General features: G+C 38.3%; 1 protein-coding gene across 1 annotated transcript in view; it reads left to right on the forward strand.

The window, feature by feature from the left end:
- Positions 1–15,259, forward strand: part of RAMP3 (receptor activity modifying protein 3) — a 40,673-nt gene that overhangs the window by 12,628 nt on the left and 12,786 nt on the right. The window contains exons 2-3 of the mRNA XM_048296562.1: positions 4,028–4,057; positions 7,049–7,181. Coding sequence (XP_048152519.1) covers positions 4,028–4,057; positions 7,049–7,181 — 163 coding nt within the window. The remainder of the gene's footprint in view (positions 1–4,027; positions 4,058–7,048; positions 7,182–15,259) is intronic.

The raw sequence follows: 15,259 nt of genomic DNA on the forward strand, positions 1-15,259 counted from the left end.
TGGACAGTAGTGAAATGAATCTCTTGAAATTATGAATGCCCAGGAAATAGATAATAAAGGAACCCTACCCCAATTGTAACCAGTGTTTTTTGATGTAGTAGGATGCCTCTTGACATTGTGTAAGAGCATAGGAGAAGTCATTTCCATGGGGAATGTCTTTAGCATTAGATACACTGAAGTGTCTGTGCATTCCTGCTAGAGCATCTGTAATGGTATGACTTGGGATTTGCATAAAAGATTGTTGAATTTAACATGATCTTTAATAGCACCTGTGCAACAGGTAGCTTTATTCAGCATTTAAATACCTGGAGAAACACTAGACTGCTGTAAGATTGGCTTGTTCAGTATTTAAAATCAGGTTTATTAAAAAATGTGGGTATTGAGATTTGATCAATATGACAAAATTATATTGCTAGAGTATTAATCTCTCACCTATGTTTCCAGCAAATCATACATGCATGATTGCAGAGGAGCAGTTCCCATTTCAAACTCTGGTTTTACTTGCCTTTGTGAACTGTATGTCAGGACAGTTCTTGCACATTTATGTGCTGCTATCAATGAAACTTAAGTTCTGCAGAGAGGCAGCTGTTTGGTTAGTACATAACTTCCAATGGAGATCTGTCCTGATGTAGATAAAGATTAAATGATGGTAATTGGTAGGACTGCCTTTAAAAAGAGATACAGAGGTAGGCTCTTGACATGAGGTTTAACTTGAGGTCCTTAAATGTTCTTTTTGCTTATGAAAATTATGATTGATGAAAATGATGTTTTGAATAAACATCACATTTTGAAGACTATGCACAATATTATGCTGCTGTAGCTGGTTAAAAGGTGCATACGGCAGTTTTATCTGTTAAAATAGGAATTATTCTGAGAAAGTATGGGAGCCACTCAAAAAATCTTACTATCCTGTCACTAATAGCAGCATCTTGAAGAAACATTCAGACAAGGGAAAATTCTAACATTTCACTCATATACTTAAACAAGATTTTCAGAATTATTCTTAAAACATGTTTGGAGAAAGGTGAAGAACAGATAGGAAGTCATATGCTGCTTCAGACTTATTGAAGTAGTTGTAAGACAGACATTCAGTGCTTCTTTTAAGCCTCTGGGAAAAATATCAATGAAAAATAGCGGTATAGAAGAAAAATAAACATTGAGAAATGTTTTTCTGTTTCACAGGAAAAGCTTATATACTTGACAGAATTACAGGACAGTTACCCTGTCATGTAGTCCAGTTGTAAATTTACATATTGCTGTGAATCTCATTTTGAACTCCTTTTTTAGTGTCAGAATAATGTCTTTTTACAAAAGGAGAGTAGAGAGTAGATAGTAGGAGGTTCTAGTGAAGGTCTAGGATGAGATTTTTCATATACAGGATTTTGAAGTAGGTTGTGAATAAAAACATTGGGTTTTTTTCCCTCAGATTTCTTATTTTCCATTACTCTCTCCTACTTTGTTTATCTTCTCTTTTTCTTTCCAAAACCCCTTCAGACCTACTTTTCCTCATCCTTCATTTGATGATACTTTGCTTCACCTCTTGCTCTGGCTCTAACCTGGTCGTTCCTTTCCCATCTGATTCAGCTGATGCTAGGGACGATCATACGTGCTATCGTGTATGTAGAAAAAAAGGTGAGCAGCTAGTTCAGGCAGCTAGTACAGTTAAACTGAACCTCCTTTTCTCTCACTAAATGTTAGTTTAGGTGGGATTGTATGGCAACTGTTTTATTTTGGGATCTTGATAACACCTTTCAACACTGACCCATTTTGTTTCCTCTATGAATCTTCTAATGAGAGACATCATGGCATCAGCCTTTCAAGAAAAGCTTGCACCGTCTTAAAAGAGCTACTGGAAAGCTTTTTTGTAAGCTATCATAGCCAGCATGCTGTAGTCTCCTGATTAAATCTTTGTTATGAGTTGAGTAACTCAGAGCAAAGAAAATAGAGGGGTGGCGCATGGTAATCTGAATTGCTGTTTTACCTTTCTCTGAAGGTATCCAGACTCATTTCATTGAGAATAGTGAAAAACATCCTGTGTTACTTTGTTATGAGCAGATGAAAAAATGCAAAAAGCACATTTTCTTGTGGGTGGCAGGATTTGTGAGCACTAATCTGTAGGCCTTTATTCAGTATTTGGTTTTTCACAGCTTACCTCACTGACACTTGGGTCAGCCTGGCTCTTTCTAGTTGTAAACCCTCTCTTCATTTGTATTGCTGTGGTCTTACGAGGATTACTGCAGCCGTAACTATGAAAGATCTAGAGCACAGTGACAGGAATTGATAGAATAAGAATTGGAGGTGCAGTCTGTGATCTGCCAGGGGAGTGCCTAGTACTGTTTGGCTCTGTGGGGTCACATGCATGCACGCACACACAAACGCACGGCTAGCCTTCAGTATTAAGTCAGTTGCAAAGAGATGGGAAGGGCCTCTGCATGAGTTCCAGCAGGAGCATTTATTGCTTCTACACTGCTAAAGATTCAGGGGCAAAGACAAGAACAATGCTGAACTCAGGGGTTTTATCCGGGGGCGGGGAAAAGGCGGGAGTAGGGAACGGGGACCAATGGGGAAGCTCTGGGGAAGTGGCGAGGGGTAGAGGCTGACAGCCAACTGGGGAAGCCAAACTGTGATAGATTAAGATAACTGGACAATGCATCCTGGGAGAAGCCTTTACCCAGAGTGAGTGGGCTTGGGTTCATTGTAAAGTGTGTGCTTTTAATGTGATCTTCAGTTTTCTGTGGTCGATAAGGCACATTTTCAAATGAGGATTCAAGAAAAACCTACCCAGGGAATCAAGTATATTTATTCGTCCATCCGCTAATAGCCTGGAAAGCAAAGTGCTCTATTTGTGAAAGAGATACAGCCATCAGAGTGTATTATGGAGTTTCATCTCTGTGTGTTTGGATGCAGCACAATTTTCCGATGTGTGAATTCCTGCTCTTCACAGTGCATTCTGGGCCATTAATAACTAAGACAGATTAATGCTTGCCTGGAAGAAAAATATGTTCCTTAGAAGGATCTAAATTCTTGCCTGCATGTACACAAAAATTTTCAGTTAACTCAACTGACAGCTTGGCACATCCCAGTGACCATGGTCTAGATCAATGATTGGTACTGATAAGCTGCTATGTATATCTTGATTTGTTTTACTGGGGTGCCATGTATTGTATAAACAGGGAGGCACCCATCTGTGTGAAATCATTCATTTAATTTCTGATGTGAAGTTAACACTATAAAGACTTGTCAGCAATTTTTATTTTTCAGTGGGACAGCAAAAATAATTGAAGCCATGTCCCTCTTAGCTATATTTACAAAATCCTGGTTGTGGCTGGAGCTGTGCAAACACGGTGGGCTTCTGTTAATTTAATCCATCTGGATATACTGAAAATTGTTAATCAGAAGGCTTCTTCTGTTGGTATAGTCTGTTTCCATTTGGATGCTCTTCTGACATACCTGTGTTAGTGGAACTTCTGCCTAAGAAGCTTATAGGTTTTGATTGTAATGTTTTTCAAAATGTGTGACTTCACTGTGCAAAAGCTGGAGACTTAAACACAGCAATATGCTTCTAAACGAGGAGAGTACACACTCTCTTATGGCTGTGTTTGCTTAACAACGAAAGGATTTTTTTTCCCCATGTTAGAATGTGCAGTACACCTATGTTTTGATTGTATACATCATCTTCGTGAACTTTTTCACCGTTAAGAAGCTTAAAGTAAAAATTGCCCTGTCCCTAATCCTTAATATTAGAAACTAGAGGAAGGAATGCTATAGACAAACCAATAACAAGTCTGACTCAGCCATTTAAAGGATAGAAAAAAAGAATTTTAAAAACAATGTTCTCTAAGTGCTCATTATTTTATTCAGACACACTTTCTAAGAAAACAGAAACTAATGTTTGAATAAGCATTTTGAATATTCTGTTGAAACATAGTTATCCGCTACTTGGCTTGTAATTGCGCTAATCATTTTAGATAAGAGTGTGTGGAGGTATCTAACTCATCTCGTTTGTTTTTTTTTTTTCCCTTCCTAGTTAATGGTCTAATGACGCTTGGATTTGCAGGTGAGTTTTACTTCAAAAATTCAAACTTCTGTTTCTGTTTTGCTAATGGCTGCCATTTGAGAAACACTTCCATCCTATCTCATCTCAATTAGTCAGTGTCATGCATCTTTTCAACTGGTCTTGTCCATTGGCTGTATGAAAAGAGAGTGTTGTAGTGTTTTGTAAAGGCCGTTCTCAATAGTGATGGTGAAACTAGAATTATCCATGATTTTGAACTCTTTTGATCAGGGATTTAGACAGAAACTCTTGTGTTGTCAGATTGTGCTCAAATAACTCTGATAGAGGTTTTTTTTCTATGACCCTGCAAAATATCGAAGTTTTAAAGAGAGACAACCAAAATACAAGTCTGTGGCAAATCTATTCAAACACCTTTCTGGGAAGGGGCTGGAGTAAATTGTCAGCACACATGACACAGTGGAAGAAAAACCTGTAGTCTGTTGGATTTGATTATAAATCAAATGATAGCTGGCTGTTTAGAATATCCTGCCAGAAAAAACAGCTTTGTGTAACTTTTGTCAAAGCATCAGTGCAGGATTTAGGTTGCCAGCTATGTAATTTTCATATCTGGTTTTGAATTCTGCACAACTTTAGCATTCATCTGCAGATCTCACTGTGGAAAGTATAACTGGTAACTGCAGCTGCCAGATGAATTGACAGGAACACTTAAGTAGGCAAGATCCATGCTATAACGTTAATTTCCCACAGATGAAATTATGCTGCCCCTCTCTGGTAATTTTTGCCATTTCTGCCACTGGTGATTAATTGTAGTTCTGACTTTTTGCTGACATGGATGAAGGCTTCACATCAGCTTTAAGAGCACTGACAGTCAGACATGATGAAGGAGCAAGGATTAGGTCCCAGTGAGTCAGCTGTATGCCTGGAGAGGTTTATGGTCTGTAGGAAGTTGTAAACATATGGTCTCAGGTGCAGCATAGGCTGTCCCGTCATGGGCCTGCTGCTCTTGGAAAATACTTGAAAGCAAAGTGTTCATTTGTCCAGATGAGATGGCTGTCATTTGTCATACAGCATCACGGAGAGAGTGACCACCAGCTAAGGAGTCAGCTGTGATAGCTGAAGTTAAATTGCAAAGTGCTCCTGCCCAGGCTCCAAAGGAGCCAGCTCCTTCCTGGGTGAAACGATGTTCACTCAAGCCTGTTTTACAATCACATGCCTCATTTCAAATGGAGATATTCAAGTTTCTGAGTGATGGCTGGATTATGATCTGAAGCCTGAGACCAGTCATCTTGCCTTAGAGTTTGGGACTTTTTTTACTGGATAGTAAGGAATGGGGCCATGAGGACTTCTCTGTACTTCTTATCAAGCAAAGTCCTGCATGGTTTTGACCTCAGTTCATCTGGCAATGTGTTTGGCTTTTACAATATAAAAGTAGAACCACCAGCTCTTTTCAGCAGTGATAGGATCCTGCTTTCAAAGTAACTAATAGAAGCAAAAGAAGTACCTCCTCTCCCTGGTGTAAATATGTTCTCAGTGAAAATTTTTTTAGGAGTAAACTGTCTGTTCTTGGCTTTATTCTTAAAAAAAGGTGTTCCTCCAGAGTTCTCAGGAGGATTCCCTGATATACCAGTTTGTTAGGTTTGCAGTTTTGTTCAGGTAAATATTTTTCTTGGATTTGAGCTGCTGTGAAAGGAAGAAATACACACACTTTTTTCTGACTAATTTAATTTAGGCATTTGTATTAAATATGTTTATATACATATATTTACAGGTAATTTTCAATGTTAATGCATTTTTTATACAGAAGAATGGTCAAAATAATGGCATCTGTAGAGGTAAAGCAAGACGTTTTATGGCTTGATCAGAACAAAATGTTTCAGGCTTTTCAAAATCAAGCACATTAGTCTGAAGAGAATTTTTTCAGAATTTCAATTTTATAATAAATAACAAAATATTACCTTTGTACTCCCATGCAGGCACATTCTGGATGAGAAAAAACATTTGACTGATTATATATAATGGAGTTGCCTTTATAGGTTGAGAAAGTTACAGGATTGCTCAAGTCAAGGTTAACTCTTTCTTTGCAAGTAGTTATATGCTGTAATTTCAGCATTTGATAATTGTAGGTAGTTCACAGAATTATAGAATTGTTTATGTTGGAAAAGACCTCTATGGTCATTGAGTCCAACTGTTACTCCAACACTGCCAAGTCCACAACTAATACTTGTCCCTAAATTCCACATCTTCACATCTTTTAAATACCTCCAGGGGTTGTGGCTCAACCACCTCCCTGGGTAGCCTGTTCCACCCCTTTTGGTGAAGAGATTTTTCCTAATATCCAATCTAAACCTCCACTGGCACAACTTTGAGCTGTTCTGTCACTTGTTAGTTGGGAGGTCAAACCCCACCTGGCTACACCTTCCTTTCAGGCAGTTGTAGAGAGCAATAAGGTCTCCCCTGAGCCTCCTTTTCTCCAGACTAAACACCCCCAAGGTCCCTCAGCTGTTCCTCATAGGACTTGATCTCTGGACAATTCCTTTAGTATATATACTAAAGAAAAAGCTGTGATTGTGGAGATTCACACCCTTTAGCTGGTAAGGCATACAGATATTTCCAATGTTAAAGTAATTTCACAGTAATATAGTTAGTTGAATGGGATGCATCTGTGTAAGCTTGAAAAGTGCTTTCTACACTGAAATGTGGAATTCAGTTAGCTTTTAACTAAAAATGCAAATGGGCGGTAATAAGTTATGATAGTACCTAAGTAAGATCAGAAAAGTGATTAGATAGGTTCCTCTATGCTAGGTTTAAAAGGCAGTACTATATATGGTAACCTTTAGTTTTTTATACCAACTTATGTTTTTAACATATTTATGTAAATATGTATTTTATCTATTTTCTATAATTGCTTAGGAAATTAAATGCTAAGCTTATGAGAATGTAAGTGGCAAGCTGAACTGCGTGAACAAATTTGAGTGATGTGTTTGTGCTTCTATTTCAGTGTTTGTGATTAAAGGTGCTTCTGATGTTTCCTAGGTGCACGTCAACAGACTGAGCTCTGCAATGAATCTCTCATGTTAGAAAAGTTGCCTGCCTGTGGAAGATTCTTTGAAGAGATGATGAAGAAAGTGGACTCAAAAAAGTGGTGCAACCTGACAGAATTTATCATGTAAGTGTTAGTTTTGGTTTTAATAGTTCTCCCCTAATGCATATAAAATATTTTTGTGCCAGAAAATAGAAAACTTTCTGTATTTTGTTGCCACTTGCAGAGGGCTAAGCTGTAGCTCTAAAGCCCTTGCAGTAAGGCCGTGTGCACACAGAGAGACCTAGCTCTTAACATAAAGAGTGTGCAAAATAGTCCACTTTAGTGAAAACTAACCAGTGGGCTAATTAATACTAGCTGCTGTTGCATTAACCTCAGACAGTTGTGTTTACATTTAATCTATATTTCTGTGCATTTTAGGCAAATGTTCCCTAAGTAATTTTTTTTCTGTGAAACCACTAAAGCAGTAATGCTTTTAGAATCGTGCTGATGTCTCTCTTGACAGCAATGCAGTTCCCTCCTCTGATTTCCTTTTTTCAGTAAGATGACACTGTTTCAGAAATTCACCTCATATGAAACTGCCCTATCCAAATTTAAAATGATTTGTCCTATTGAACCTGCTGTCATTTGTTTCTTTGCCTGCCAGATAGCATGGAGAGAGTGAGCACCACCTATTCTCTTTGGATGTCTAAAATACTGCAAGACTGACAGTAGTGAGGGTGGCATTATTATTCTCTAATCTCTTTCCTGTTCCATAGTTACTGAAGATATTTAAACATCTCTCTATAAAGCTGCATGCTTCAAATTCTGATCTGGAGAAAACTCACAGGGCTTGTGAAATTGGTGGCATTTTTGGCTTTGTGGAGCATCTGCTTCTTAAGACCATGTCTGCTCATGCATAATGCCTGGTTTTCGGAAGCGCTGAGTACCCTCTACACCAGCTGAAATCAGAGGAAACTGCAGGTGTTCAGCACTTCAGAAAATGAGACTCAAGTGAACTAGAGCTGGTGTGGTACGAGCCAGCCTGAAGCAGAACATCTTCCTGCATTCAAAACCACGCTGGTGCTATTTCTGGAGGCTGCTGTGGAGGCAGAGTAGCCCCAAGCCAGCTGTCACCACACCTGTTACAGTGTCATTGAGCCCCAGATATGTTCTCACAGGATCACTGATCTTGTCTCCTGTTTAGTGTCGTGTCATGTTATGCAATATTTTAACTAGCTGATCACTGACAGACTCTACAGATAATGAAATATTGGACTGCAGTGCTGTGTTGCAGCAGTTCCCCTTGACTCCCTTACCACTGACATCTGTGTTGAAATGCCCCATCTGTTGATAATGTTTCATAATCTGAAAGCATATTAACAATTTAGATGCTATTCCTTCTTAGCATGTTTATTTGTACACCTTTATGTCTTTAAAATCTTGCAATCTGTTAAAAGGTAGATTCTTAAATCTTACGGTACTGGAGTGAAAGATGCACTCATGCAGCTCTCTCCAGCTGTTGGGAAGACAAAGAGAAGATTGGCTCTTCTAAGCCAGCTTGCAGAAATTGCAGTCAAATCTGACAGAGAAGTGTGTGTATACAAAGAAAAAGAAAATCCTTGCAGTGCTGGTACTGCTAAATTTATTTAATAAGTATCTGTATATTATGGAGCAATAAATTTAATTTTATAACCCATCTAGGTATGAGATGTTTTATTTATTTTGAAAGAAACACTGTAATTTTGCTCCATTTTATCTTCATTACAATTGTATTATAATCACAAGAGTTCTTTGCTGGTATCTTGTTTGTATTGATAAGTAACCTCAACTAATGGGATTACTTGCAGCAGTGAAAAGTACCTATAGGAGCCAAAATATTAGACTGTGCCTTTATTAATACAGGTGAAAAAACAGGCAGCTTTTTGGAAGACTTCTGCTAAAATTTCTTCAATAGTTTATATATTTTGGTGCAAGAATTTTTCAAGGTTAGGAGGTGACTGAAGTCTCTGAGTTTTCCTGACTTTTAATTAGAGTTAAGAATCCACCTTGATTTTATCCTTTCCAGTTGTGGTCACTCTTTGGTGTAGTTTTCATTCCCTTTACGAGACAATTTTTCTGAAGAAGTTGGTGAGTCTGAGGCTTTGCTCATTTTTCTTCAAAAGCAGTACCAGAAGAGTTCAAGGTTCTTATAGAAGAAAAATCTTACATTTTTACATAATACACATTTTAAAAAACACCTTTTTTTTAATGTTTCAAGTTCTACTTTTGAAGAGAGTAGCAGGAGGAATTTGTTTTGAAATTTGAAATCAAGGATTAATCAAGCATTAGAAGTCTGATTACAAACTTACCATAAGGGTTCATTGCACTGAAGAAGCAGCAGACTTTTAAGATTTTTACTCTTTTGAGAGCAGACATTGTTATTTGATGTCATGCATTCTATAAGAAGCATATAGAATCACAGAATGGCCTGAGTTGGAAGTGACCTTAAAGATCCTCTAGCTCCAACCCTCCTGCTGTGGGCAGGGTCACATACAGGCTAATTCTCCAGCTCATTGGAGGAGCCCTGAAAGGTGGGACAGAAACACTTTGGCATAATCTGACAAAGTAATGAAAAACTCATATATCTAGCCATGGGCACTTAAAATTCGGATGTTCAAACATGGTAGTATTAGTTTGTGCTGATTTTGTATCTAGCCTCCAGCAGTAACAATTAATCAGCCTGATCAGATAGTGGGTTAAAACTGGGAGCTTTGGATAAAAGAAACTGTTTCTTCATGCAGTAAATTTTGCATGGCCCTTTTCACTTAGAAATCTTTGCAACTTATATTGAAATGTAACAGTTAGTGGAAATCTGCTAATTTTCTAAATTCCTTGTTTCATGAAGGAGTTTTAGCTCTTCGGTATAAATGGCTGTCATTTGGTTATGGGATTGTAAATAGCAACTATCTATAATGTTTCACTGTTTGGCCAAACAGTTGTGAGAGAATTTGCAGTGACTCCAGTTTGCTGTAACTTAATTAAACTGTAAAGTTCTCTGACATCTCTGACCTTCTTAACAAACTTGTGTTCTTTAAAAAGCAGCCTTTTCACTGATTTTGAACAGACAAGGCTCCTGTGTTTGGCAGCTGGTACTGCAAACCAATATGAGAGTTTTAGCCTCCATAGCTGATACTGGTCTTGCTGGAAATACAAAATGATCACATATAAACAGTAAATTCTCAGGTAAGGTTTGACAGAAGCACTATTAGGAGAAAGTTTCCCTATTAATTTTTGCATATTTCTCAGAGGATTTGCAATTAGTTAGGATACAACTGGGTCAAATTGTTCAAAGGTATTTGAAAGCTTAAATATGATGAGGGATCAAAGTGCAATTTTAAAATATTTTAAGTCATTTAGATGTGGTGGGTTTCAGTTGTTCTTGCTTGGACATCAGGGTATGAAGGCCAACCACAAACAGTTTACAAGAAAAGTAAAACCTTCAAAACACAGCTGGAGGTCTTCATTGACAGAAGAGTAGGAGTTTACCTAGTCACAGTTTTGCTGAGGCCTTTAGATTATTCAGAGAGAGCTCTGAAGATGAAAATACAATGAGGTTGTTTAAAAGACTCAAAGTTATGGTACATGGCAAGTGAATAAGCAGAGACTAAAGTGTGGTGAAAGCTATATGGGGAATTAGCAAAAGCAAATATACTTTTCATTTGCCAGAAGACTGGAAATTGCAGAAAGGTTTTTATTTTTCACGTGTAATATTTCTATCTACTTATAGTAACAAGTATGTTAGTAGTGCTGTATTACATATAATAATACATGTATTATATTTCTGTGTTATCTTCTTAATATTTAGCAACTACAGCTGAATATGTAAAATCAACTACTGGCTACAAACCAAAGTCCATTATTAACAAACAGACTTTTTTTGACTCTGCTGTGAGAAATCCTGGTGTGGGACTACAGTTGAGAGGCCAGGTATGACTAATTTCTGAAGCAAGTGGCCAGACGAAGATGGGAGTGCCCAGAGCTGTCTTACATGAACCTGAAAACATGTTCCTTATTGTAATTGATAAGATTACTTTCTATTCTTAGCTCATGAAAGAGTTTTTCAAATACTTCTAACTGGATCCTGGAAACAATTTAGCTAGAACAAACAGTCTCTAAACAAATCTGCGTGTGTCTCCTAGGCCTAGCCCCTATGGAAATGTGGGACCAAAATGTACTAATGCTGATTTTCAGTGTTAAGCTTTCGGCCTGCTCCCAAGCACCAATCTTCTCTCTTCTGCATCCCCATTTTCCACATATTTCTGAGTGTAGTTACTAACATTTCAGTAATTTTGAGGCCATAGAGATGGCTGTGGCCATGTCTGCACTGTTGAGTAATAGCACTGTTGAATAATGCCACACAATCTGCCCCGTAGTCACTTTTTAAACCCTGTAAGAGTGAGTGAATATATTATGGGAAAGCATAAACTCTTAGTTTAAAAGATTAGTATTGATCCATTACATCTATAAACAGATTGTATCATCTGTTACAGGTGAGCCATTCTCTTATTTCAAGCCAATTTTACTGTTGCAGCCCTCATCTCACAAGTGTCTATGGTTGCATACCTGCTACTTTGGGAGCCCCCAGCCAGTCATTCGGTGTTTACCAGCCAAGGAGTAGCTGTGGGTTTTGGAGTCCAAGGGTGAAATAGCAATTTGTGTTTTGGAAGAGAATTCTAGCAAAGTAGTGCATGTAACACATGTTAGGTCTGGATTTTCTGTTTCAGAAAAAGAACTGATTGTAGCAAACTTCTTCCTCCAATCCCTACATTTCTTCTTACCTGTTTTTACAGCTCTAGGAGTCCCTAATTTGCTGTGAGGCTGTGGCTGTGTGACATTGCTTTACAGCACCTGGAAGATGTTAAAAGTCTGATTTTTCTGATGTTTTAAATTTCGGTTCATATCAGAATAGGAGAGCGAATTATTTCTTTAACTGTACGTCTGTAGCAGATTCATTGCAGGTATGTGTGTACCTGCTGAAACTCCCTGCTTTGCTGTGAGCATGGCCCAAGGTCTGTTCTCACTGTAAATAGCTATTCTTTTTTTTCTGTACAGCCTTAGTGTAGTTTTCCCTCAACACTTTACATGAAATATTAATTCTCTAAGCACTTTCTGTCCCATTGAGGATGTCGAGGGAGTCCACCCATGTTCTGTACAGATGCTGAGGATTTGAAAAAATGAATTAAGGAAAAAAATCTGTGTGACTAAATTTGATGTAATCTGGAAAAGTAATCCTGTTGCTCAATTTTAAAGTCAGTGGGAGTTTTGCCTGTTTCATTTTGGCCCAACTAAGCTAATCATAAAAGTGCCTAGTTTTCAAAGAAACTTAGTAAAATATTACATAAAAGAAAGCCAGATCACATTAAGATCAATGGGAAAGCAAACTCTGGAAGAAACATGTGAAGCCCAGAATGAAATTATATGCCCTCGCTTCTTAAAGCTTGCAGCTAAGAACCTCTGCTGGCTGAGTGTGTATGTAGGAACCCTGCAAACTGAGTAATTTTCTTGGTTGGTTATCTGAGTTTTTTCATCTTCCCCACTGACCACTGCAGGAAGCCTGATCTAGACACCAATCAGCAATTGCATGCAGCTGCTAATGACAAAACTAATACAGAAGAGGAATGTCCTGTGAAAACCACAGAATTGCAGAGTGGTTTGGGTTGGGAGGGACCTTAAAGATCATTCATGATGTCCAAGCTGTGGATAGGGACATCCTCCACTAGACCAGATTGCTCAAAGCCTCATCCAGCCTGTCCTTGAACACTTCCAGAGATGGAGCATCCACAGCTTTTCTAGGCAACCTGTTCTAGACAGTAAAGAATTTGTTTCTAGTATCTAATCCGAACCTATTCTCTTTCAGTTTAAAGCCATTCCCCCTTGTTCTGTCACTACTGTCCCTTTCAGCTCCCTTTAGCCCCCTTCAGGTACTAGAAGGTGCTACAAGGTCTTCATGAAGCCTCTTCTAATCTGAACAACCCTAAATGTATCAGCCTGTCTTCAGAAGAGAGTTGCTCCTTTTAAATTTTCCTTTTTAAAAAGATGTGTTATGCTTCCTCTTTTCCAATGGGAATTTCACTGAACTGCTGTGACTTCTCAAATGTGATGAATAGTGGCTTAGCCACTTCCTCTGCCAGTTCTTTCAGGACCTGCAAATGCCTCTCATTGGGTCCTGTGGACCTTTAGGCTCCTTATGTGTTTTTGAACCTGATCTTCTCCTACTGTGGGTAGTTCTTCATTCTCCAAATTCCTGCTTTGCCTTCTGCAAGTTGAGCGGTCTGACTGGAGCATTTGCCAGTGAAGACCAAAGCAAAAAAATCATTGAGTACCTCAGCCTTCTCATTTCCTGGGTAACAACCTCTTCCATTTCTTTCCAGATAGGGTCAGCATATTCCCTAGTATAAAATCTCAATACAAATCCCTTGTGAAAATAGTGAAAATCTCAGACAAACCACTGGGTTTGTTTTACAGCTGAGATGAGCCACTGATTCGTGTGAGCTAATGTGTTCCCACAGTAATGGTCTCACAATTAGAAAGCTGACACCTTTGGTTCATTCTTTTAAATATTATCAGAAAAGTCTTAATTCTGGATTTTTGCATGTGACTTTCTCACGTGAAAGACAACCTGAGGCTGCTGGAAACTGGATGTTTGAGTGACAAGCACATGTGATTTTAGATCCAGAACACCACTGATCAGAGGGAGTCCCACCCTTCCTCACTTGTGTCATTTAGAAGGCGGGCGTCTGTATTTGTGCTGGAATTTGTATCCCTGTAGACAGACTAGTACATTGGTTATGGTTTACCTTGGCCAAAGTAATGATAAAAATGCTGCAAATCACAAATGTACTTGCACAACAAAAGGCCATCGTATTGCCTTGTCTCTGGGTAATCTTCTGCAATGTTGTTGCCTAAAGTTCTGTATGTGTCTGAAAAGTAGTATCTTTTTTTCCCCTGAAAATCTAACTGAGAAGGGGGACCAAAATCCCTTATTTAGCCAGCTGTAAGTCCTCCCAGTTTTGTTAGTCCAGATTTTATAGAAGAAAATATTCTTTGTCAGTTTAGTGTCTCTGTGAAGGAAGGTTGAGTAAACCTGCACTTTGTGTGCCCTCATGTCAGTGTAGCTGATTTACCATTTAGTGTTCGGTGGCGTATAGAAAAAGGACTGGTGTGGTAGATGCCAGCATTTGGTCTTTGGTAGGATTGTCTTCCTTTGAGCTTCTCATACAGATACAGATGCTGCTTTTTTTAAGCTCTCATTGAAATGAAGATTATGCTGATATTTAATCTTTTTTACCTGTGTATTTCTTTTACCTCTTTACATATCAAAACTTACAGTAGTTTTGTACTTAAAAAAGCCATCTAAAAACTCCTAGAGGTCATGGCAGCAGTGGCAAAACCAGGCTGGTTAACAGTTACTTCAAGAACATACTGTTTTCCTTCTGTGACTCATGCCTTTCTTCTCAAAAGCAAAGCAAAGCAGCTTATAGATCAGTTAGGTGTGAGGAAGTAAAACAATGGAAAAGAACGTCATATTCAAGCACTTCTGTTGCCATCATGCTGGTGGCTGACTAGCAATTTTTCTTTGCAGAAATAATAATGCTTGCAATCTATTATTCAAAACATTGGGAATGAAAGAAACCTGAAGTTTATAAAGCGTCACGGAGTAGCCAGGTACAGGGCTGTGCTGAGGATGTGTACAATCACGTGCTGTTTTGGGGTCAGCCATCCTAGTTGCTGTGAAGTTAATGCAAAGCACAGTTGGTCCCTTATTGGGGCTATAGTAGAATATCTTTCATAGGATCTGTATTTCAGGTGAATCTTCATTACTTTTATATGAAATGTATTGGCTTTAGTTTATATTGTGTAGATAAGAGTATGTCCTGATGAATATGAATAAAGTGATTAGTTTGAGTTCAGACACCAGCGTTTGACATGAGGCAGGAATACTTCATTCCCTTATAACTGCTTTCCTCCTGATAGATGCAGAGGCTGAACTATGGTTCTTTAGTGCAGTTATAATTTTCACTTTTATTATAAAGGAGAGGCACAGACATTTTATATAATACATGGCTGTGAAAATAAAGTCTATATTTGATAATTCCAGGTGAGGTATTGGAAAGGCTTTGGATCCTCATTTCTAATACTTTTTCTCTCTTTAGTGCAGAATTACAGCAATGCATTTCTAAAAC

Source organism: Corvus hawaiiensis, chromosome 1 (assembly GCF_020740725.1).
Source record: "Corvus hawaiiensis isolate bCorHaw1 chromosome 1, bCorHaw1.pri.cur, whole genome shotgun sequence".
Classification (NCBI taxonomy): domain Eukaryota; kingdom Metazoa; phylum Chordata; class Aves; order Passeriformes; family Corvidae; genus Corvus; species Corvus hawaiiensis.